Source organism: Molothrus aeneus, chromosome 1 (assembly GCF_037042795.1).
Source record: "Molothrus aeneus isolate 106 chromosome 1, BPBGC_Maene_1.0, whole genome shotgun sequence".
Lineage (NCBI taxonomy): Eukaryota > Metazoa > Chordata > Aves > Passeriformes > Icteridae > Molothrus > Molothrus aeneus.
The window spans coordinates 104,152,126-104,174,927 of NC_089646.1; the positions used below are offsets into that span (position 1 = coordinate 104,152,126).

Genomic DNA, 22,802 nt, shown 5'->3' on the forward strand with positions numbered 1-22,802 from the left:
CTACTTTTCCTTAATTATGATTTTGTATGGAAGTATAGTTACCATTAAATGGAGGTATAAATCCTTGACCAGTGTACGGCTGGTAAGAGCTCGAACATTGGAAACTGCTGGAGTAGCTGGTAAAGAATCAGGTAACAAGCGTACAGGGTCATTAGGTACAACTTCAATTATAATCTAGCAGAAAAAGAAGGAAAAATAAAACAAAACAAAATAAAATAAAGACTGATATAATTAACTACAAATCACCTGCACACCTGGGTTGCTCAAAAACCACTAAAACAAATGTATGTGAAATTTGTGGACAGACCTGAAATATATTAGCACAACCATAAAGCAGTTCTGCTAGGTTGCAAATTATGCACCTCTGTTATACCGTCAAATTTTTGGTTACTTTTGGTTACAGAAGTTAACGAAAACATATTTTGATAATCAACAGTTTGAAATCAGTAACTATCAAAAATAAAAATACAATTTTTTAAAAAATTGTGAGTGAAAGTATTTTCATTCTGAACCTAAAAAGTATCCTAACGCTTCACTCAGATGATTCTGTATTACGTGTTCTTGGCTACTTGCAATTAATTATAGATACAAACCTGTTCACTGTTGAGCATATTTGTCTTATCCATTGCAAAGGTAAACTGGATCATGTAAGTGCCTACCCTCTCTGGAACCATTTTATCCCTAAAAAAATCAAAAATAAAACCCAAGCAAACATGAGACAATATTATAGTCAGAAGTATGTAAGTACACAAGCAATTCAAACTCTGAGTAGTCCTCCAAACTACTCAGAAAGCCCTACTAAGGCATAATACTTCTCTTTCAGAAAGAAGGCCATCAAACGTCCTTGAGAATTAGAGTAAGGCTTTTGGAAGCTTGAATGAGGGAAGTCTCCTGCAAGAGTTTCTCTTCTAGATGACAGGAAGTTTGTCATGGCCCTATTCAGAAATCTGCAAGTCTACACCATTTAATTTCCTGTTCAGAATTTTCATACAGCTACCAGAACAAAACATAGACATCTCTAGATCTGGAACAACCACCATTTCTCTCCAAATTTAATAAAATTTTCATAAAATCAGAGTATCTAATTCCCTCCTTAGTCAGATGGTACAAAGTTGTGTAACTTGGATCACTGGTCAAGGCTGAGTATAGTGAGAGAGAAATAGTTTTCCTTCTACCTTATAGCATTCCAGGTGTAGACCACTGGCAAAGAACCCCTACTACCAAAACATGAAGAAAAGCCCAGACACCTGAGGTTCTGCTGCTATAATTTCACCCAGCAAGGAAGGCCACATGGCATCCAGAGGACTTCTGCAGTATTCAGCAAGGGATACCAGTGACTTAAAAGTGCTTACAAACTTTTGAAGAGATGCAAACAGCCAAGATGCAGGTATTTCTCCAAACATGACATGTGGCATTCCTGAATTGATTAATGATTCTTGTTTTCAACATACAGCAGTTTAACTGTTTTGTCAATATTAAGTAATTTATTTCTTCTGATTTTGTTTGGGAAGTAGTAATATGCAAGATTCCCTGGAATGCTTAGCTTGGAAAAAATGAATTCCCAAAGCTTTAATATTTCTAGAACAGACCATGACTTTTCCTTTTTTACATTTCACATATAGAAGTAACAATTCTTTTCTACATTTTATTGAGCTTAAGACTGACAGTAGCCTTGTCAGGATACATTAAAACACTAATTAGTAAATAATCAGCTAAGGATCTCATGGCTGGACAGACACAGGCTTTAGAAGAAGAAGAAATTACACAATTGCTATGGAAGTTGTTTAAGACTGTGTAATGGCATCTGTGTTACTGACTGGCAATAAATAGATGAAAACCATCTGAGAGTGTGCCAAGAACAGGAAAACTTGAAATAAAGTCACTTGATAGACAGTCATACCACAGACCCTGGCAGTAACATGTAAAACGTACTTTTCTACAAGGGAGGCTAATGGGCAGCGCCTACTCTCATATTTTTCAATAAGGCTGGGAGTTGTAATTCTGGACATTTTTGGACAACTAGTGAACTACAGGCACTGATGTCAAGAAAAGCCCACTCCCAGAAGGCAAAAGCTTAAATCAATAGCCAGTACCATAACTATTTAGCTAATGCCATAGACTAGAAATAGACGTAGAAATAACATGGCATTCAGGCACCACCTTCCATTTAAGACACTATTTCTGAAAAAGTATCACAAGGAATGGTTACTAACAGGACCAAGGTCATGGCTCAGGATTGATGCACAGCTAAAGAAGGTAGCAAAAAAAGAGTTAAATCTGCTTTGTCCAGCCTGCAATTCTACAGTAGTTAAAGCAATATTGAAAAGAATTAAAGTTACCATCTAAGTTACAAGCTGATGATTTAGTTCCCTCATTGCTAGCGTATCTCAAAATGTTTTCTAATATATTTTATTAGACTCCTTTCTTCTCTACTCTCAGATTATACAAATGTCAAAAGCATCTAGGAAAGAATTCAATCTTCATCTCAATGTATCTTGCTAGAATCTTTCACCTCTTCTGTATTATACTAATTCTGTGATGGACTGTTATTATCAAAACATAAAACTCTTCTACTTCAAACTATGTATTTTGTATAGTAAGTTCCATGAGTATTTATAGAATAAATGCTGTTATACCTGAAGTAAAAGAAGCCATCTTCCTTGTCATCCTTCACCTTACTACAGCTAAATGTTGTAACCTGTAAAGATGCAAAAAATTTAATGCAATGTACTAAAGTACTTAACTTGCAATATGCTACCAAGTTTAAATGATTTGCAGTACTGATAGCCCACAGTGAATCAATGAGACTGCCTGTATTTTAGACACTAATTTCATGTTCTTACTTCTCCCAGTCTTTTCTTTGCAAAATTCAACATGACTACTTCTAATACCCTCCCTGCTATGAGTTAGCTTCTGCAGAACAGCAACATTTTTGTCATTACTGTGGTACAGATGATCAATCTGACAACTTGTAACAGGACAGATACTGATAAACACATAGGGTTGATCTGTAATATTTGTTACTTAAAATCTAGAACAGGATGCAGATCTAAGTCAAATGAAAGGCAGCTTCTACTATGTTTGTCTTATGCTGGCATCTTCATAGCCATTTTGAAAATGCATTTTGATGACTTACATCAACCGGTGTCCTAATCCGGCTGCTCTGTGCTTCCCACATTTTCATAGAAATCCGTGCTGGATTAATATTTTTAATAATGGTGTCATCTTCAGAAAGAACATTAACCATAAAATCTGTAGGACAAAAAACATGTTTTGAAGATTATTCTTATTCAGAATTAAGCAGCTCAGACTTCATTATTTCTGTGTCTCCCTCATACTTAAGAGAAAAAAGAACTTAAAAAACAAGCATTTCACAAAGAGCCAAAACCACTAAGAATTTCAAATCAGGTATGAAAAACCTTTTCTCCTAGACCAGGTAACAATCCTTAGGAAAAACCAAACATGTACTTTATGACAGCTTTAAAAAAAAATCCTAAAATTTCAAGTCTGCCTTTCTCAAATTATCATTCTTATCAAAACAGCACACCAGGCTGCTTCTTGCTCTCAGGAATGCGTCCCAATAGCAGTTAAGCAGATGATTCCTTCCTTCAAGGACAAGAAATCCAAATCCCCCTTTTCCTTCACAAGTGCTTTATTTCTTACAGACTAGGATCATACAGTTGTATCTGTTAGAAGTTGGCTATAGGAGGACATTTCACTCTGGTGACTGCTTTTGCAGTCAAACTACCTGCCATTTTATAACCCAGTATGAAAAATTTCACTTTTCCTGTAGGTCCCATAGAAAGTGCAGTGATCTGAAGGAAATGGAATCCAAATTGGAATAAAGTTACCCTTCTTCTAGCTCAAAACGTGAACAAAGCAAATGGGTTTAATGCATGTAAATGAACTTGCACTGTTCGTGCAGAACTGAATTTTGCACTTTAAGGAAGGACTATGATTTGATGAGCATGAAAAGTTCAGGCATGACCCCCTCCAAGATTACAGTGCCTGCCCTCAGGTATGCCTGAAATCAACAGTAAATCAAATAATTAGGATGTTATTTATTTAATAATATGAGGCAGTTAATACAGAACTTATTATGAAATAATTTAATGTCATATATACTATATATATTGTCCTGAAGAAGCTGTTTAATTCTCTTTCTTAACTAAAAACCTGACAGATTTACACTACACACTACATTTGAAAAATGTCTGTTTGGCAGGGAGGTTGGAGGTAGATAATTTTACAGGTCCCTTCCAACCGAAACCACTCTGTCATTTTAGGATTCCTCCTAATGACTTTAATCAAGGTCATAACACTGTATGGAGTATTTTAAAAAACAAAAACCTCTTGCCATAAAAATGTTGGCTGATCAAGTTATGACAGCCAAGAACCAAACTCTTTTGTGAGAGACTACAGCAGGAGAAAAGAATATTTTGTGTTGTCCTCCTGTTGATTACTTTTGGTTTGTCTTGGCTCACAGCTGACCTAGAATTTCATAGCTACTTCCTTTGCTACTATTCCAGAGACAGATGACGGAAAACATACAGGAACTGGCTCAGATCATATTTTAGTAAGACAGAATAGAGATTCTGTAGTTTTACCATTTATAGATGGATAAAAGGAGCAATTTAGAACAAATAAATAAGAGGTCTTTTGAAATGCTTTCCAAAGTTGACCTACGTATCTCTTCTGTCCAAGTGTTACATCTTAGACACAGCTGTTACAAAGAACTGAGAAAAAAGACCAGAAAAACCAAAAATAAAAAAAATACAGTAGGCAAACCACCAAAATTGTTTTCCACAATTTTTCAAAGCTCTTGAGTGATTGGTTTCCACAAAAATCCATATACTTACCAGGAAAAGTACCTCCTGCTGGAAAAGAAGGACTTTTGTCATATTTAACATTCAAGCAGATAGGTTTCTCAGGATCAGGCAGGACATTTATTTTGATTACAAGACAATCTAATATGGCCTTGTTGTACGAGGCTTTAATCTGTAAAATGTGCTCTCCCCTGCAATATACAGAAATCATAAAAATGGATGCAAAATCTCTTCTGAAAAGACAATTTTCGACTGGCTTCAAGTCTGAATAATGTACAGGAAAGCATGCTAAACAATATCTAGTAATGTAGTAGTAAAGAGAAGAAAAAAAGGAACTGTTAATGCAATGTCATTCTTAAGATATTAACTTGTTAATTTTGTGTTAATATTTCATTATTTTAATCACATTTCATTGCCTGTAAGACACTAGCAACTATAGCCTCAAGTAGCAGAAGACAGTAAAGCAAAAAGCAGTTAAAATGGTGAGGAGCATTCCACTTTGATAGATTTCCAAAGAGTGAATCCAAGTAGCATTCACATATAACAAAGTACACTGAAAGTATATAATGTCTTCAATGCTATCAAATAACTGATTTTCTTTACAGTATTAAAAACTTAAATTTTTAAGTTTAAGGTTAATTTTTAAAAGTTTAATTTTTAAGTTTAATTTTTAAAAGCTTTTTCAAAAATTCCCAGTCTTTTAAAAATATAACTGGGTATATAATATTTAACTGCACAGAGGTTGTACTTCCCAGCCAGTTTTGATTATGCTGTAAATAGTATGATGCCACACCTGTTTCTAACCTCCAGTAGTAAATTGATAACTAATATTCATCATCCTTCTACCAAGTCACAGACATTATAAATACACTGAGCACCATCAACAGCATTTAAAGCAATGCTCTTTTAGATTTCCAAATGCAAGAGTACTATGAGTCAAATCCTCCATATTTAAATGCAAAGAACAGGCACTTTTTGCTAGTTTCAAATAACCAAAAGCCAACCCAGTCTTGCTCCAAAACCTCAGGGATACAGGGAGTGGGTTGCAGAACTGTGAATATGAGGAAGATACAGAAATGATGAACCGAAAAGCCATATGGGACCGAAGTGTGTAAGGGAAGCTATACATGAAGTGAGCATGAAGAAGCACAAGATGAAGAAGCAGGAGCCACAGGACACATATCTGCTGGAAATGAGACTTGAGCAGTTGAATTGCAAATAGGAAAAATGAAATACATCTATTTAAAATTCCTTTGGACACTCTACCCAATCCTTTAAAACAATGTCTAGCACAATAAAACAAGATTCAGAAAATTACAGCAGCAGCTTCTCAGTAGATCAAAAGAAGCAGCTACTGAATTTTATTTAGTTAAGCACTTGGATTTTTAAACTTACTATCTGGCCATCCACCTGCATATGAATAGTAAATCTTAGCTCTAGATTAATACTTAATAGTACTTTATGAAATCCATCTGGTTTTCACTACTTACCTCGGTGCATGAATACTAAAAACTCCTAGGTTAGCCCTACCAGTGTCATCTGTTTTATGCTGCTGGTTTGAAGGAACAAGCTGTCAAGAAAAAAAAAATCTTTCAACAACACAGAAATAGTCTTAGGATAAAATGTTTATCTCATTTGCCTGCATATGTCTGTTAATTTGAGCTGTAGCTAAAATTTGTACTGTAAGTTAGGGAAAGATATACTGTTATTAGGACAATATTAACAAAGAAGGTTCAAATTCTCAACCAGATTTTAAAAGCTATCACTTCATCTGAACTAGGATATTTTTCTTCATTAATATATTCAAATATTTTATGTTATTTTTTAAACTGCTACTGATGCTATCGTATCATCCACAGGAGATGTTAATCTGAGTGTATTTTCAGATCCAAAAACTTTCTACAAACTATTTAGTGCTTGTTACAGTGTTCCTCCAGTTCTTACTCAGTTTTGGATCTGTAAGATAAAGGAGTATGGGAGCACATGTTACAACTGCAAAGTATCAGGCTTTGGAGACTTAGAGGGTGGAATCTGAAATATAGAGACATCTTATTTGAGAATTTCCATTCCCAAAATCTTCTCATTTCTTTTGGGAGACTGTGCATACAACCTATTGGAAATGCCAAGGCAGAGCATGCTGTAATAAACACTTTTATAACAATGTTCAACCTTGGCTTTCAGAGCACTTTGTCCTGGACACATCCCACTAAGCTAAAGAACATGTGGACTCTAAGACATGCTGCTGGTGCTCCCTGGAAGAAGGCAAAAAATCTGAGAAGACACAGCACACTACCATAACGTCTCTTTGACCAGGCAGCACAATCACACAGTGCTACTGCCAAGGTTGTGTCTTCTCTCAAGAACAAAATAACTAGAACCCACAGCGAGCTTCAGCTGACATCACAAAAACAGTAGATGGTGCAAAGAAAAAAATCTCCAAACTGTGAGGCAGGCTTCTATGGCAAGAGAGTAAAAAAAGACAGAAAAAAAATGTTCAGGATATCAAGAAATCTACTTCAAAATATCCAATTAAAAAAGTAATAATAGCATAGTTAAATTGGGCAAAAGCTAAGGTTGTGGCACAGCTTTGGTGGAATGAGCAAAAGAAGGTTCTTGGCTTGTTGCTTATTCTGAGAAAATTGAGGAACGCAAATGGACAGCAAGCAAAAACAAAAAGGGAACAGGACCTGTCCTGAATGAAAAAATGTTATGTCCAGAGGTGGATGAATATATCCTGTGTTGATAATATATATATTCAATGTAACAGTCTCTGTAATGACAGGTAGGAATGTTTGACAGCTTGACTTTCCTTTTTTGTTCAAACACAGGAATAAATTTTTAATGAATGGAGTATTCTGTCAAAGTCCTTCCTTTGTACAGACTGATGTGAAAACCATCTGATACTCATACCTCACTTATGGAACAGACAGTAACAACTTAAATCTGGGCTAAATTTGCATCCTTATTGTTTTAATCTCATTTATCCTGCTTTAATTTCATTTATCCTGCTTTTCACAGGATAATCAAGTAGGGCCCAAACCTGTTGACCAGCTTTACATACAGACCAGTAAGTCACATTCAGGAATCAAAATCAAAGAACCAGCAGATAAAAATTATTTGGTTGCCAGTTGAGACTGTACCATTGTCATTACTATCATTCAGTAAATTACCTCTGATAACATGGGGGATGTGGTGGTGTGATGTGCACGCAAAATTTGGAAAAAGGTTCTGTAGAATATCTGGAATGTATTCGAATTGTACTCAGACCCTGTCCTATCTGAATTTTGTTATGTTTGTGATTTTTGTCCTGGGACCAGTTTATAATATTTGTTGCCACAGTTCTTATACTAGATTAGTTATTCTTTTGTGCTCTTAGAATATTTTATTAAAATTTCCAAAAATGTTCTGAAAAGTAACATACCATAGACATGACAACATAACTTGTGTTAAACAAGATTTACCCAATAAGGCCAATGCTTACCTTTAAGTTGTTACTCTTTGTAAGGTTGATTTTGACATTAGGTTCAGGAGTTGGATTTCCCCACTGATCACACAACTGAACAATAAGGGGCCTCTGCAATTCTCTACCATTAATCACTGCGACAGGCTAGAAGAGACACAAATACATGATACTCAAATGATGATAATCAATTGTACATATCTTGGACATTCACAGCAGTTCAGGAATCCCCAGAGCAACAGTGTCCACCTTTCCCATACTATTTACCTCTCAGAACAGCTAGACCATGATTAAATGGTATGCAGGCATGTATTTCTAGAGTTTGTTTATATTCTCTTTTTAGAATAAAATGCACTACTTGAATTAAATGGCATGGGTTACTCAGGGTGATGTGACTAAAAGGAAGGACATGATTCTGAAGGGCCTTATCAATGTTCTTGTTGTAGGAAGAGCTATGGCCTAAAGATTTTATTTTCTGATATACTTAAACAGCTGCCTAACAGAACAAAAATAGTTATGCAACTTCCAGGACCTTTTGTTTAATTTTCTTCAGTAACCTCCTTTGCCATTTTCCCAAAACACCAATCTTGATTCCTGTCCTCTATTCAGACAATTTTCTTTTTTCTGCTTTCAATTTTCTGTTCTGATTTCTGCAAGATGTTAAGCATTGTTCTTTGAATAGCCAAAGTAAACACTGAAAAATAATTTTAAAAACCTAAGGCAAATAGATGGACAGCACCAAAAATCTCCAGCCATTTCCATTAAGTCTTATATTCCATTGTCTCTAAGTGTTTACTTTCTGACAGTAAACACTTGTAAACTGAAGTAAATCTGGGACTGCCATCCTACATCCTGAACATCAAAAAACCCCAGTAAGAGACAGAGAGATGAGCTGCCAGCCATTACTACCACTAAGGACTGTATCTTTGGAAAATAGCAGTGAAAGATGGGTGTCAAGATCCAGCCCACAGTAAAATTACTGCACCACAGAAAAGTTACACTATCAGTAGAAAGGCAAATGGGGAAGAGTAAAGTTTACAGTACTTAAGGTTGTAAACATACACATATGAGTTAGATTACTCCAAAATAAGTTTACTTTTAAAAGTCTAATGTAGATAGCTATTGCATTAAAAATTGAATTAAAATACCTGACTAGAGACCATGATGCTTTTTTTTTTCAAAGCAAAATTGTTCAACTTACCTTTTCTAACTCTGGCCAATCCACAAGCTGCAATTTAGCTGGGGATCCTGCTACCAAATTCACTCTGATAAAGTCAGAAAACTCACGCCAAGCAAAGCACAATTCTTTGCTTCCAAGTAAACAGGGTTTGTATCGAATACCTTTTACTTTCATTGTCTGAGTACTTTCCTATTGAGAAACAAAGAAGATTTTATGAAGAACAAATAAAGCAAACTAAAACTTATTAGTATTTTTTCAATATAGCATTTATGCTATAAATAACTGTTTGGTATTTTTACTCTGAGACAGTGGACTAAAAATTAAACTACAAGTTCGATTCCTTCTCTTAAATTTAATGAACTTCACGAGTAATAAGTGACACATTTCAAACTCAAGAATTTCTCAGAAAACTGTTTTTCAGGTTATATCCAGTGTATTTTAAAAGGGCTAGATACTAGTCCATTCTACAAGGTTCTTCAAAAGATCTTAAAATCAACTGTACCAACATAAAAAAATACAGAAGACTAAAAGCAAGATAGAAGAAAACATATAGAACAATGAACCTAGAAACAAAGCAACCCTCACTCAAGCACAGAGTTAACTGGCCTCCACATTTTACAGCTGCAGCAGTGATAAGGTTTTTAACAGATGCAGCTGTGCTCCTTAGAACACAATCATACAATTTTAATGCTTTAAGCAACCAACTAGCATGTAATTTGACTACCTTTCCACATTTTTGGTTCAGTTCTATGTAACAGAATTAAGACAATTACCACACAAATGCCACAAAGGAGTAAACTATATGACATCTTATAAATACCTGCCAAGTTATTTTCAAATTTGATTTATCAAGTCCAGGCCCAGAAACTCCTAGGGAATTTACACATGCAGATGTCACTGTCTGAACCTGATTTCCAAACTGATCTGTAATCATTACATCTGTTAAAAAAGATGATGATGATTAAAATGATTATTAGGATGATCACCTCAGCAGCTGCTTTAACAAAACATTATACAACATATGGAATATAAACATACACAACATAGAGACACAATATAGAAAAAATTCAAATAACTATCACTACATGACAGGCTGAAGTTGGAGGGTATTTCTGGATGTCACCTGGTTCAAAACCCCTGCTCAATTAGGGCGACCTTGAGCCTGTTGCAGACAGGCAGCTGCTGAGTATTTCTATGGGGGGAGACTCCACAAATTCTGGGCAATCTGTGCCAGTGCTCAGTCACCCTCACAGTGAAAAAGTGTTTCCTGATGTTCAGGGGGAACAGCCTGTGTTTTGCTTGGTGCCCACTGCTTCTATTTACTGTCTCTGATCATGCCTAGGAAAAGCCCGGCTCCAACTTTTTTACACTCTCTTCACGTTTTTATACACATTGATAAGAACACCCAGTCTTGTGGGTATAAACCAAATGTTTAGTTATATCCCATATTTGTGCTACCCCCTTCTTTGAATAAAAAGATTATTTCTTACCAAAAATTAAAAGGAAAATAAAAATCTTAAAATTGAAAGTTTTTTTCAACCTGTTTTTTTTTCTATCTCTTTTTGTTCTATGTGCTTTCTTTATTCACACCCAAGCTTTTAATGTTCCAATACTAAAAGAATTTTTAATTTCTCACTATGTCATGTGGCAACTGCATACAGAAACCAAAGAATGAGAAGACTGATCCCTAACATGCCTTTCTCTGAAGTCCATGCCTTAGCAACAGTCTGAATGCTGTTAAGCCTTTGAGATTTCAGAATACATGAACTAAACAAAAAATTATGAGCTATTTTAATTAAGCGTGATGAATGTCCTGATGTACAAAGTAAGAGGCAAATTTCATCAGAGAGTAACTCCAGAAATGTAAAAGGGCAATTCAGAAGTCTGAACATCTTTCTGTGAATGAGAATGTAAACCTGTTTTTTATATTAAAATAGTTGAAGGTAATTTACTCTTGATGACATCTATACATATATAAGTCTTAACAAACTGCCAAGAAATATATCTTAAAAGAAAATGAAGAATATGCAAACAACTTACCGATTTCACTCTGCAGTTCTTCACCCATCTGCAGTGTGTTTGAGCCTTTTAGTTTACATTTAATGTGTTTGGGTTCATCAGGAACTGGTCTGAGTACATGAAAATTGACTTATTTCTCTCATAAAGTAAATATAACATCATAGCAGGCATGATAAATATATTTAAGAATCTTAATGCTTTGTCATGCAGTGTATTTTATTTTCCTACTGCAGATCTGTGAAATGACTAATTGCTGCAAATTTACCCCTGGCATCAGAGTGCTGTGAATTAATTAATTATAACCTATTAAAATCACATGAAAAACACTGAAGTAATTTAGAATGAGATTCCTCTTCATAAACTTTATAAGATACAAGTCTTAAACTCACTAAGAGCGATAAACAGGTAATTTTAAAGTTCAATTTACAGCCTGTCAGTTTTGACTGAGAAACCAGATAAGAACTAACTTTGTAGGGATATTTCTTTCTCCTCAGTCACCTTATTCTGTGAGCTAATCTTTACTTCAACTTTAGAAAAAAATCAATAGTCTTCTTCAGTGTATGTATATTTACACAAGTGATTATAGGGCTGGATGCAAGTCAGTAATCACAATGGAGTCTTTCACACAGATAATGTTCTCACATGTAATAAATTTACACAAACCCTTCCCATTTCCCCAGTTGACATTCTCCTGTTAATTTGCCAACCGCCTTCATTATTTCAGCTAAAGACTTTTGTTTTACCCCAAAGTAATGAGATCTATATGCTATGCCAATAACATGGTTAATAAAGAAATATACCAAATGAACAAACCTGACTGTGAATGCACTTTCCAAAGACACATGCTCATCAAGGTAAGTAATTAGACAGTAACGTGCATCTTTTACTGAAGTTGGTACTTTTACATCTGGTAATAGTCCCTGCATCAACAGCTCTCTGTCAATTTTAGGTGTCCAGTTGACCTAAAATTAAAATTTTATAAGTTAATCAAAAGCTAAATTATAAATGACTAGCTACATAATGCATCTTGAAGCCATAAATATGCTTCAAAATGCATATGCTAAATATGCATATATAACATATTAAATATGCTCTAAATATGCTGATGTAACATACAGGCAATGGCAGCTTTCAATGGGAAGCCTGGACATTTCTCAGCAGTAACCAATGCTATCTGCTGAAATACAGTCAATTACTTGAAAAAAAACCACAAGCAGATCAAAACATACATTAGGTTTCCCTCACTGAACTTGAATTAGAAAAGATACAAGTGTCATATATTTGGTGAATCCCTCTGTTTGCTTTAGACTCCACATAAGTACACACATAAGACAGGGGGATAAGATAGGCAAGCAAGCCTTCATGGGGAACATGCCTATTTAAAGTTCCTAAATGTTGGGAAGAACCTGGATCTGAGGAATTATAACTACGTGATAATTATTTAATGCATTTAGGAGAAGCACTGAAAATACTAATCTGCTTTTCATTACCCTGAAGCATTACTTGACATTTAATTAATAAAAATAGTTTAAAAATAATTTAAAGGATAGTTAAGTTTCCATGTTTATTAATACAGTTTTGAGGAATATTATTTAGTAGTCTGACATTTATGGATCTTAAGCGTATCAGCTTTGTGTTTCTCCCCCATATTATGCTGCTGTTTACTCAAAAGTACTTGCCTTGATTTTTTCTGCAGCAGCTGCAGTTATGGGTATTTCCCTTTCTGCTTCATCATACATCTGAAATATAAGTTTATTCATGACTTGGCCAGCAACACAACTGATTTCATCCTGATGTTTAATCTGAAGAGCTTTTTGTCCATTCATACTTAAGACCTGTAGTCTTGCAACATGACTGCTAGGAAGAAGTTTTATAATCTTTTCCACTGGTGGCACATCTTTGCAATTCTATTCATAGATAAAAAAAAAAGACAAATAATTAAGATACTAAATTTAGATATGCATACACATAACACCATAATAGCCTATGGCTCTACGCAGAACTACCAGGTATGACCAGGTGTCCAAACATGAAATCAGCTTGATTTGTCAAAACTAAATCAAAAACATATGCCAATATACTTACAACTTTTAACAGATACTAGAATTGATGCTAGCTGTTTAGATTTTTTTCTATTCCAGAAATAGTAGGTTATAAAATTTACAAAATACTTCTTAAGCGCAATCCTAAGTATCCCTTCACATAATTCACTTTGCCATACTAGTATTTATTCACACATTTTCCAGAGTAAAACACACACAGGTCTTATTTTCTCAAGCAGCATGACTCTCCTGTCTGCCAGAGAACTAGAATGTTCAACAGTATTTAAAAAAATTCATACTTCATGAGCTTTGAAATTGAAATGCTACAAAAAACTATTGATTGCCATACCTATTCTTACACTAAAATGTTTATGCAATGAGGGCAGTTTGTGAAAACAATCCAGGAATTAAAAAGGGCAAGAAAAATCCCAGAAAACATGCATATTTCTGAAACACCTCATGGATTTAACAAATAGAATTAGAAGTGAATAAAAAAATGGAAAAAACTCTTTGCCTTTTTATTATTTTCTAGTGATAAAAAAGCGTAGCCACCTGATTATGAGGTTTATGATACCACTAACTTTGGTGGAGCTAAGCTTATTCATAAAAATGCTGGCAAGATAGTACAATAAACTTTTCAGTCTTTTGTTAATCCAAACACTCCAACCAATACTTACAAGTACTTCAAACCTTGCTTTCAGTATCTGGTCTTTTTTGATATTCTGTACATGTATAACTGGACCAGTTAAAATGTTTGTTCCTCCATTACTGCAGTCCACAGAATACACAGGAAGGTCTGAAGCACCTAAAAACTATTGAAAATGTAAGATTAAACATCAAGTTTCTTTTACAGAACTACCATGATTATTTCAGAAATGATTATTTGCAAAGTCCAAATATATATATAATTCTTTCCAGAAAAAAACAATATATTTCAGTTTTCCAACAACTGTAAGACAATTGGAAACAACTGGAGCCTGTATTTTTCTGCAGGTGATAAGAGATGTGTGGGAGAAAGGAGTAAGTTATAGAAATAAAGTATACTATCTACTCACTTGCTTTAATAACACACAATAATTAGACTCTTCTGCCATTATGCAATAAATTCAATTAACTTGTGGAGTAATTTACCAAACATCACACATTAAAGGAATTTAAACATCACATTCATCATATCACTGCAGACCCAGTCTACAGACCCATATAAAGTGCAAATGGAATGCAGCCTATTTTGCAGTGGGGAAACACTTCTATATCCCCTTGCTGGATTTCACTAGAACTGGGGAAGTCACTTTCTTGAGACCAAAAAAAATTGCCAAAAGGGGAAGTTTTTTTACCTCCTAAAGTCAGAGCAAGATATGCATTCCGTTCTGAGCTTATATTGGTGCTTATGATAATTTCTAATATTATTATTAGGCACTAGACTTGAATTTTCAACTTATAAATACCAGAAGTAAGCCTTCTGAAGTTATTTTTCTGAATAAATTTTAACATTGTATATGATAAATATGGTCTAAAATGCCTTAAAATTGAACCTATACATCCTCACATAATTTTCTCCTCCTTTTCCAAGGTCATGTTCCACTGATTCTAAAACTTACTGAATGGCTTATAATACATAAGAGGTAAGACAGTCACAGTTATGGCTAGCAAGCTGTAGAAACTTGAAAAGCATTGCTAAAGATATTAAATTCTACGTAGATTCCAACACAGATTCTTCTTCCAACCCTTTAAAAGGCAAGAATAAAAATCCTTATGGCACACTATGAAATGAAGTTTACCTTACAATGAACAATCAACTCTGGCTGTGCTGTTATATTTCCTGATTCATCCAGTACTTCAACCTGAAAGGGAAAAGCTGTACCATTTTCAATCTTTAGAATTTCTGAATCTGGTTTTACTTTCAATTGACGAGGAGGGCCTGTAAAAAATGCACAATTGCAGAACAATAGTTACATTCTGGATAACTTGTGAGACACTAAATTTAAGTTTTTGCTATCTCAGAGATTTTAAAGCCAAGCTACTAAGATATTTGTGGTAACAAACCATTTCAAACAATTCAGGTATATATGTTGGTTTGTACTGACATGTTCTAGACTTTCTGTCCTTCAACACATACCATCTGCCAATCTTTTGAACTTAGTAGATAACCCTTAGAGAAACACGATGAAATTCAGAATATACAAGGTGTAAACACATGATATAATTCTGCTTACATATTATATGGATTCACATTCATCAAAAAAGAAACTTCGAGCTTTCTTGTGACATGATAAACACAAGAAAAATAATGTTGAGATATCCAATTAATTGCCAAAGCTATCACAGCTACAATCTGCATGCAAAAAAATGCAAAAGAAAATTTTGTTGTCATTACTTAGATAAGAAAGTGAAGCTATTCAGATAATTATGTGTTCCAGGAGATAGACTTATTTTATAAGTTTTTAAAAAGAGAAGGAAGTAATAGATTACTATTAGAAAATAGGTTCTGAAAGAACAAAGATGGTAATTTTTCAGAAGCATCCTTTATGCATGACTTACTAAATCTTCTATTTCAAACTCACTAGTTGAGGAATGAGACTGAAATAGCTTTAATTATTCCTTCCTCAAAAACCAGCTTACAAAGCCAAGGGTTTAACTCAAGTGAGAAGAAAGAGGCAGTGAAGCATCTCTACATTGTCGAAAGCAAAATGAAGGACGAAGGTAAATAATAGTCCAAGGTAAATAACAGCAACACACAACACAGTCTGTCTCAAGTCCAATCATTTCACTGTTTTCTACGTAAACACTTAACTCCTCAAAGGATAAAGATTAATGGACTAAACTGTGCATTGTTGGTCTTACAAAGTAGAAGATAGTATCTCTGCAAAATGAGATGGGCAAGCCTGAAGTTTGGTAATCTGGGAGGCCAAAACTTAGCTTTCATACTATACTTTATATCCCAAATCCAGAAAAACCCAGGTAACAAGGGATAACAAGATCTCATATAAGGGACTCCTCTGAATCAAGACATCCAGAAAACATAAAATTCTGGTAAGGGCAGTGTCCTTACAGACCTCTATGTTCTTGTCTTGCATTATGATAAATTCATGTAAGATAAAAATTTCAGACACAATTCAATTACCAAAGCATCCCCCTTTGCTCAGTTAAGAAACTGAATGACCACTTATTCATTCATAAAAGGTTTTCTGCAGAGAGAACAGGTTAATACTGATTAGTACAGGTTAAAATCTTAATGCTAAAGAAAAACAAGAAGATAAGAAATTCATTCGTTCAGTGGTGCTAGATTAGAAAAAGATTTAAAGTAATTAAAAGACAAAAATGTATCTCAAATAAGCAGAGCAATATTCCAGCCCCTAGAATAGTAGAGAAGATTGTACTGTGAGTACATTGATACTCCTGCCAAGAATGAGATGCTCTTGGCTTTATTTCCTTTCTAGTCATCACCTGAATCCTTTTTTATGCCTCACTAAATATTTTACTTTCTTGGGAGAAGCTTTCGTTAATAGTGTCAGAATAAAATTTAACAGAATTTCACTAAATATTTTAAGGATACTTACCAGGCTGCAATCTTATTTTAATGACTTGTGTATCTTCTTTCAAACCAGGAAGAGTAATCTTGAGATTAAAGTTCTAATGAAAAGAATATTTTAATTATTAACTTTAAATAAAACCAGGTATTAGTTTCACATAATCATGTCAATTTGTATATATGTTAATTTCAGAAGCCCCTAGAAATAGTCTTGCAGTGCTCCAAAAAATAAAGATTTTTTTTCCTATACTGAAACCTCTTTTCCATGTTATTATAATCAGAGATGTCAATTCAGGATTTATATGTTAAACTACATGATTCTGAAACTACGAAAAGCGGCGATCATAACTTTTCATTTCCTGCTTAGAGGTTGTTTTAATGGGGGAAAAAATACAGTAGTTAAAAAAAAAAAACCAGTTTTAAAATAAAGGTCTGCAAGTTCTGTGTTTGTTATTCCTTAGCAAGGCATCACTATCACCATCCATCTATCTTTGATTAAGGAGGTAAGAAAAATAACTGCTGCAAACTGCAGCACTAAAACAAATTTTCACATTAAAATCAGAAAATGAAAAATAGTAATAAGAATAGTTTTTTAAATTATTATGGTACAATATTATTTCTATACTGCAAATTCCCTAACTGATTCTTGGTCTTGCCCCTCACCAAATTTATCTCTTGCTAAAGTCTGGCACATTTGCTCCTATACACTTTATTTCTCATAATCCACTCCATTTTATGCCATTGTTCTTGCCCTTCACCTTAGATGATGAACTTCGCCTACAAAATTGACTACACTGAACACCCTTTAATTTTCAATAAGCAGGTATATATGCTGTTTCTCCTCTTCATACATCTTTCCACCAGCAACATTATTTGCTATTTTCTAAGCAACAATATCAACAGTAAAATGGGATACCTCATCTCCTAGCTTTGTCATTAATATACTAGACTATCAGACTAAATGAAAGGATAGGGACCTGGCTAAAATACTGTGTAAATATGCCTTATAAATAATTTAAGAAACATTTTTAAAATATTTAAATCTATATTCATCAAAAGCATTAAGATCTGTTTTATGAAAAAAATCTTTTTAACATGGAATGTACATTTTGGGTTTTACAGTAAAGCAGAAGCTTGACAAGGTGCTGAGAATCCATCAGTAACAGGTTGGCTTGAGATAACATAAGTGTGTAAGTGGATAAGCATAACTGTGTAAGTGCAATAAGAATAGTGGAAACTTATTATTAAAAAAATTAAAGAAGCTTGAGCAGACACCCTGCATATTAGCTGCTACTACTCTCATCTGAACTAAGAATGTAAGATTTCATTTTCTTTAGCTCCCTATCATCTTTCAGTGCAAAAGTCACCAGGATGATTTGGTCTAAACCAATCTCAGCACTAGTTCAAACTAAGACAGCTGATTTGGTGTGCTGGGTACACTCTACCACACATCCATGTGTTGCTCAGCCTTTCTAGCTCCACGTCCCATCAGTTGTGAAAAGAGTGCAGGTATGGGAAATACAAATTGCTCCAAGTAGAGCTCTTAAAGATAATTTAAAAATATCCCAAGAAATATCTGTAGTCATTAGTGCAGACCAAACTTAACAATTCATTTCACACAAACATTATTTTCTCTGTCTCTTAATATGCTACTTAAAGTTTAAATTTATTAGCCTACCTTGCCCTGGCAACTATTTACACAGCCTTTAGCAGTAACACCCTTAATGACACACTTTGTTGCCACAGGTATGTCGTCATGCTTCAGTGTTAATCCACTAGAAAAATATATAGAAAACACAAGAGAACCAGTTTAAAAACAAACACAGTGTTTAATATACAAGATACTTTCAGACATTCTTATGAAAATAAAAGGAAAACATATCAGTTAATTTATGTGAGAAATTGCTAGAATATCATTCAGATAAACCCTAAAGTATTATTATATTATTGTCATATAAAGAAAGGGCAAAGAAAAAAGATGGCTGAATTACCTAGCTTCCAGAATTGGTCTAATGCGATTTGTCAAGTGTGTTGTATGACCAAATTCATCCTGCAATTCCAAAGGAATACTAAAAGGTACTCCAATTCGAAAAGGAAGCTCCAAGAGACCCACCAAAAATTTCTCTGGTTTGCCCTCTAAGAGAAAAGAATAATACATTTTGAGAAAGAATTATGTGCGCTCCTTGGCTTTTTCTTGATTAAGGCTGCAATTAAGTCAAGAGGTTTTCAGACACAAAGTAAACAGGCTGTTCAGAATACTGTTATAACCAAAGTTATGCTTATGTTCTTTTTCTAATTTATGCTAAAATAGAAACAATGGTTAAAATGTAACAGTGGGAGACTACAGTATAAGAAACATAACAAGATAGTCAAAATTCCCAAAGTATTCAAAACACCAATACAGCACCTGAAAGTGAAAAAGTTCTGTGTGGACAGCTTTTCCTAAATATTCAATTGCTTTAATTCTGGTAAAATAAATCATTCATGCAACAGAACATTTTTGTTCTACAACTGCCTCAAATTTGAGAAATAAAGATATATAATGATGAGTATTAGAAAAAGAAACATGAGTGTATCTTTCCTGTGAAACCTGGTCCCACTACACTTCCTCCAATTAGGCACTAGCAAACAAGACCCAACAGTGGTAATAAGATGAGTGTCTATCAACTGGAGCACGTAGATCAAGAATCATATTTTGTGGAAACAAAATGTCTTGACCAAGTGACCTTTGAAAAAAGAAGCAATGCATGCTGAGCTACATGGTAAATTAATATCCTATCAAAAAATTTCAAACTCAAATTAACAACTATCTATACAACCTAGGGGTGTCCATTATCAGGGAGCTTCCTTTGCACATGAGATGACAGATATCTTGTATTGGCCAAAATTAGTTACCAGTTATAACAAGAGAAAGACCTCAACCTCACAGTGTCTACAACTTTATTTGTCATTTTAAGTGAATGATAAAACTGTAAAATTATTTGAGAAAGTAACAGTAGAATAACTTCTGCAATATTTAAGTGAGTAACTGCCAAAAGAACATGTCTGAACTAAAACCACAAACCTAGCAGATTGACTTAGGAAGCTCAGTTTTAACCAGGATTTATGGTGATTTTTTAGCTTATCAAGAACAACTATAAACACTCAGTGACACCCTTCTGTTAGAGAAATAGAATAATTTGTTTCTCAGTCCAGCGCTGTAATAAACATTACCAGCTTTACAACTTTCACAAAAGTTGTAGAGTTTTGTTTATCTCAGCAAAACACTATTAGCTAAATCAGTTTTTCAAAGTTTTTTTCCTTTCCATTGAGATTTGTTCATTTCAGTTGTTATAGCTGAAGGAATCTTTAACTGAATGCTGCCATACTGGGGGAAGTGACACTACTATTGGAAAATAGTAAGATTCTCTTTTCACTTTGATAAAGAGATAAAAGAAGAGGAAAGGTTCATTTTTCTTCAGAGAACAAGTTTTTTTTTTCCTCTTCTTTACTTGCAAGTTCACAGAAACCATCTTGAGCCTTCCATGGCATGTTTTCAGACATATGTTTAGATAACTACTCTTTTGAAGGAATGCCAAACATTTTTTTTCCTTTACTGTCATACAAGAACACCTCTTTATACTCTGCCAATACGTAGAAAATATTAGAAAAATATGCTACATACAAAGAACTATTTTCTGCCTCAAGAATTTGCATTCAAAGCCTCTCTTTTGTGGAAGAAATAGAAAACATTGATTTTTTCCCCCCGCTTTGATCTTCTGAAAACAGATGTTAGCTGTACCTCCCAAAATTGTGACAAAAATAACCATTTTGATATTAAATGCAAAGAAATTAGCTTTTTTTTCTTTCCCTCTTCCTGTCCCTCTTGTAGATAAAGTTCACAGAATGGCTGAGGTCAGAAGGGTTTTCTGGAGGTCATCTTATCCAATGCCTCTGGCTCAAATGGCACCACCTAGAGTCAGCTGCCCAGGAACATCTTTAGACAACTTTTGATATCACCAAGAAAGGAAACTCCACAACTTCTTGGGCAACTTGTGCCACCACTGCGTCACATTTATAGTGAAAAACCCCTGTTTCCTGATGTTTGGAGAGAACCTCCTGTGTTTCAGTGTGTGCCCCTTGGCTCTGGTCCTGTCACTGAGCACCACTGGAAAAAGCCTGGCTCCACCTTCTTTACACTCCCTTCAGTTATTTATAGACACTGGTAAGACCCCCATGAGTCATCTTCAGGCAAAGCAGTCACTGCTCCCCCAGACTTTTTTCAGGTAAGAGATCACGGAATCATAGAATGCTTTGAGTTGGAAAGGACCTTAAACATCACCCAGTTCCAACCCCCCCACTGTGGACAGGAACACCTTCCACTAGACAAGGTTGCTCAGAGTCCCATACTACCTGGTCTTGAACACTTCCAGGGGTGGGGCTACCACTTCTCTGGGAAAATTGTTTCACTGTCTCAGCACCCTCCAGTCCCTTCCTCAGCTTCAGGGGCCTGTGCTAGACTCTCTCCAGAATATCCATGTCTGTGTGTTGTAATGAAATGTGTCCAGTTCTGGGCACAGTACCCCAGCTAGCCTCACCAATCCTCCCTTGACCAGCTTCTAATGCAGCCCAAGAAGTTGTTGCTGCTTGTTGCTGTAAGGGCACATTGCTGGTTTGTGTCCACCTGCTGCCCACGAGGACCTCCAGGTCCTTTCCTGCTGCTTTCCAGATACCTGGGTGGCAGGTAGGGGGTTGTCCTTCCACGGTGCCGGACTTTGCCCTTCATGCTGGATTATTTCCTAAGGCTCCAGACAGCCAATTTCTGCAGCCTGTTGAGGTCGCTCTGGATGGTGGCAAATTCTCATGTGTATCAGCCACTCTTCCCAGTTTTGTGTTATCAGGAAGACTTGCTAAAGGTACATTCTCTCTTGTTATCCAGATCATGAATGAAGACATTGAGCAGGATTCAAACCCTGGTTTGGCCCCTGGGGTAACCCCTACTTGCTGCCCTCCAACTAGACAGATCACCACTCTCTGGGCTCACTGTTCATTAATTCACCTCACCCTGTTCATCCAGTCCAAACTCCATGAGCTTCTCTGTAAGGATCTTATGGGATCTTACTGATGAGAACCCTGCTGAAGTCTAGGTAGACAACATCTACTAGCTAGTCCTTTCATCATAGAAGGTGAATCCACGCTAACTACTCCTGATGATCTTCTAGTCCTTCACATACCTGGAAATGGTTTTCAGGATTAGTTGCTCCATCACCTTCCCACAAACATCACCTTCCCACTGAGATGAGGCTGACTGGCCTGTAGCTCTGCGTGTCCTCTTCCTGATTTCTGTAGATGGGAGTGATGCTTTCCTCAAAACATCAGAAGTTCTCTCAATTGCCATGATTATTCAATTGAGTGGCCTCATAAGGATATCAGTCAGCTCTCTCTGGCTCATGAGTGTGTCCCATCATGGCCCATGGACTTTGGTATCACCGGTTTCCTTAGGTATTCCCTGGCCTGATCATCTTCCACCAAGGGTGTATCCTCCTTGTTCCAGACCTTTCACCAGGGGAAGGTCTTTGGGGTCTGGGATTCTTGAGGTCTGTCTTACTAGTAAATACTAAGGCAGACGATTTCAGTATCTCAGACTTTTCCACATCCTGTGTTCCCTGCCTCATTCAACAGTGGGCCCATGTTTATTTCAGCCATCCTTTTGTCACCTATGTATTTAAAGAAGTCTATCTTTTTGACTTTGATATCACTTGCT

At 35.3% G+C, this 22,802-nt stretch overlaps 1 protein-coding gene across 1 annotated transcript in view; it reads right to left on the minus strand.

Annotated features, from left to right (window-relative positions):
• The window catches only part of SMCHD1 (structural maintenance of chromosomes flexible hinge domain containing 1), a 68,438-nt gene that overhangs the window by 15,562 nt on the left and 30,074 nt on the right, over positions 1–22,802 (minus strand). The window contains exons 20-36 of the mRNA XM_066546339.1: positions 19,051–19,195; positions 18,738–18,834; positions 17,088–17,160; positions 15,309–15,448; positions 14,205–14,339; positions 13,165–13,392; positions 12,299–12,447; positions 11,507–11,595; positions 10,287–10,405; positions 9,488–9,655; positions 8,308–8,433; positions 6,317–6,396; positions 4,860–5,017; positions 3,137–3,252; positions 2,637–2,698; positions 594–681; positions 43–174 (exon numbers count right to left, since the gene is read on the minus strand). Coding sequence (XP_066402436.1) covers positions 43–174; positions 594–681; positions 2,637–2,698; positions 3,137–3,252; positions 4,860–5,017; positions 6,317–6,396; positions 8,308–8,433; positions 9,488–9,655; positions 10,287–10,405; positions 11,507–11,595; positions 12,299–12,447; positions 13,165–13,392; positions 14,205–14,339; positions 15,309–15,448; positions 17,088–17,160; positions 18,738–18,834; positions 19,051–19,195 — 2,105 coding nt within the window. The remainder of the gene's footprint in view (positions 1–42; positions 175–593; positions 682–2,636; positions 2,699–3,136; positions 3,253–4,859; positions 5,018–6,316; positions 6,397–8,307; positions 8,434–9,487; positions 9,656–10,286; positions 10,406–11,506; positions 11,596–12,298; positions 12,448–13,164; positions 13,393–14,204; positions 14,340–15,308; positions 15,449–17,087; positions 17,161–18,737; positions 18,835–19,050; positions 19,196–22,802) is intronic.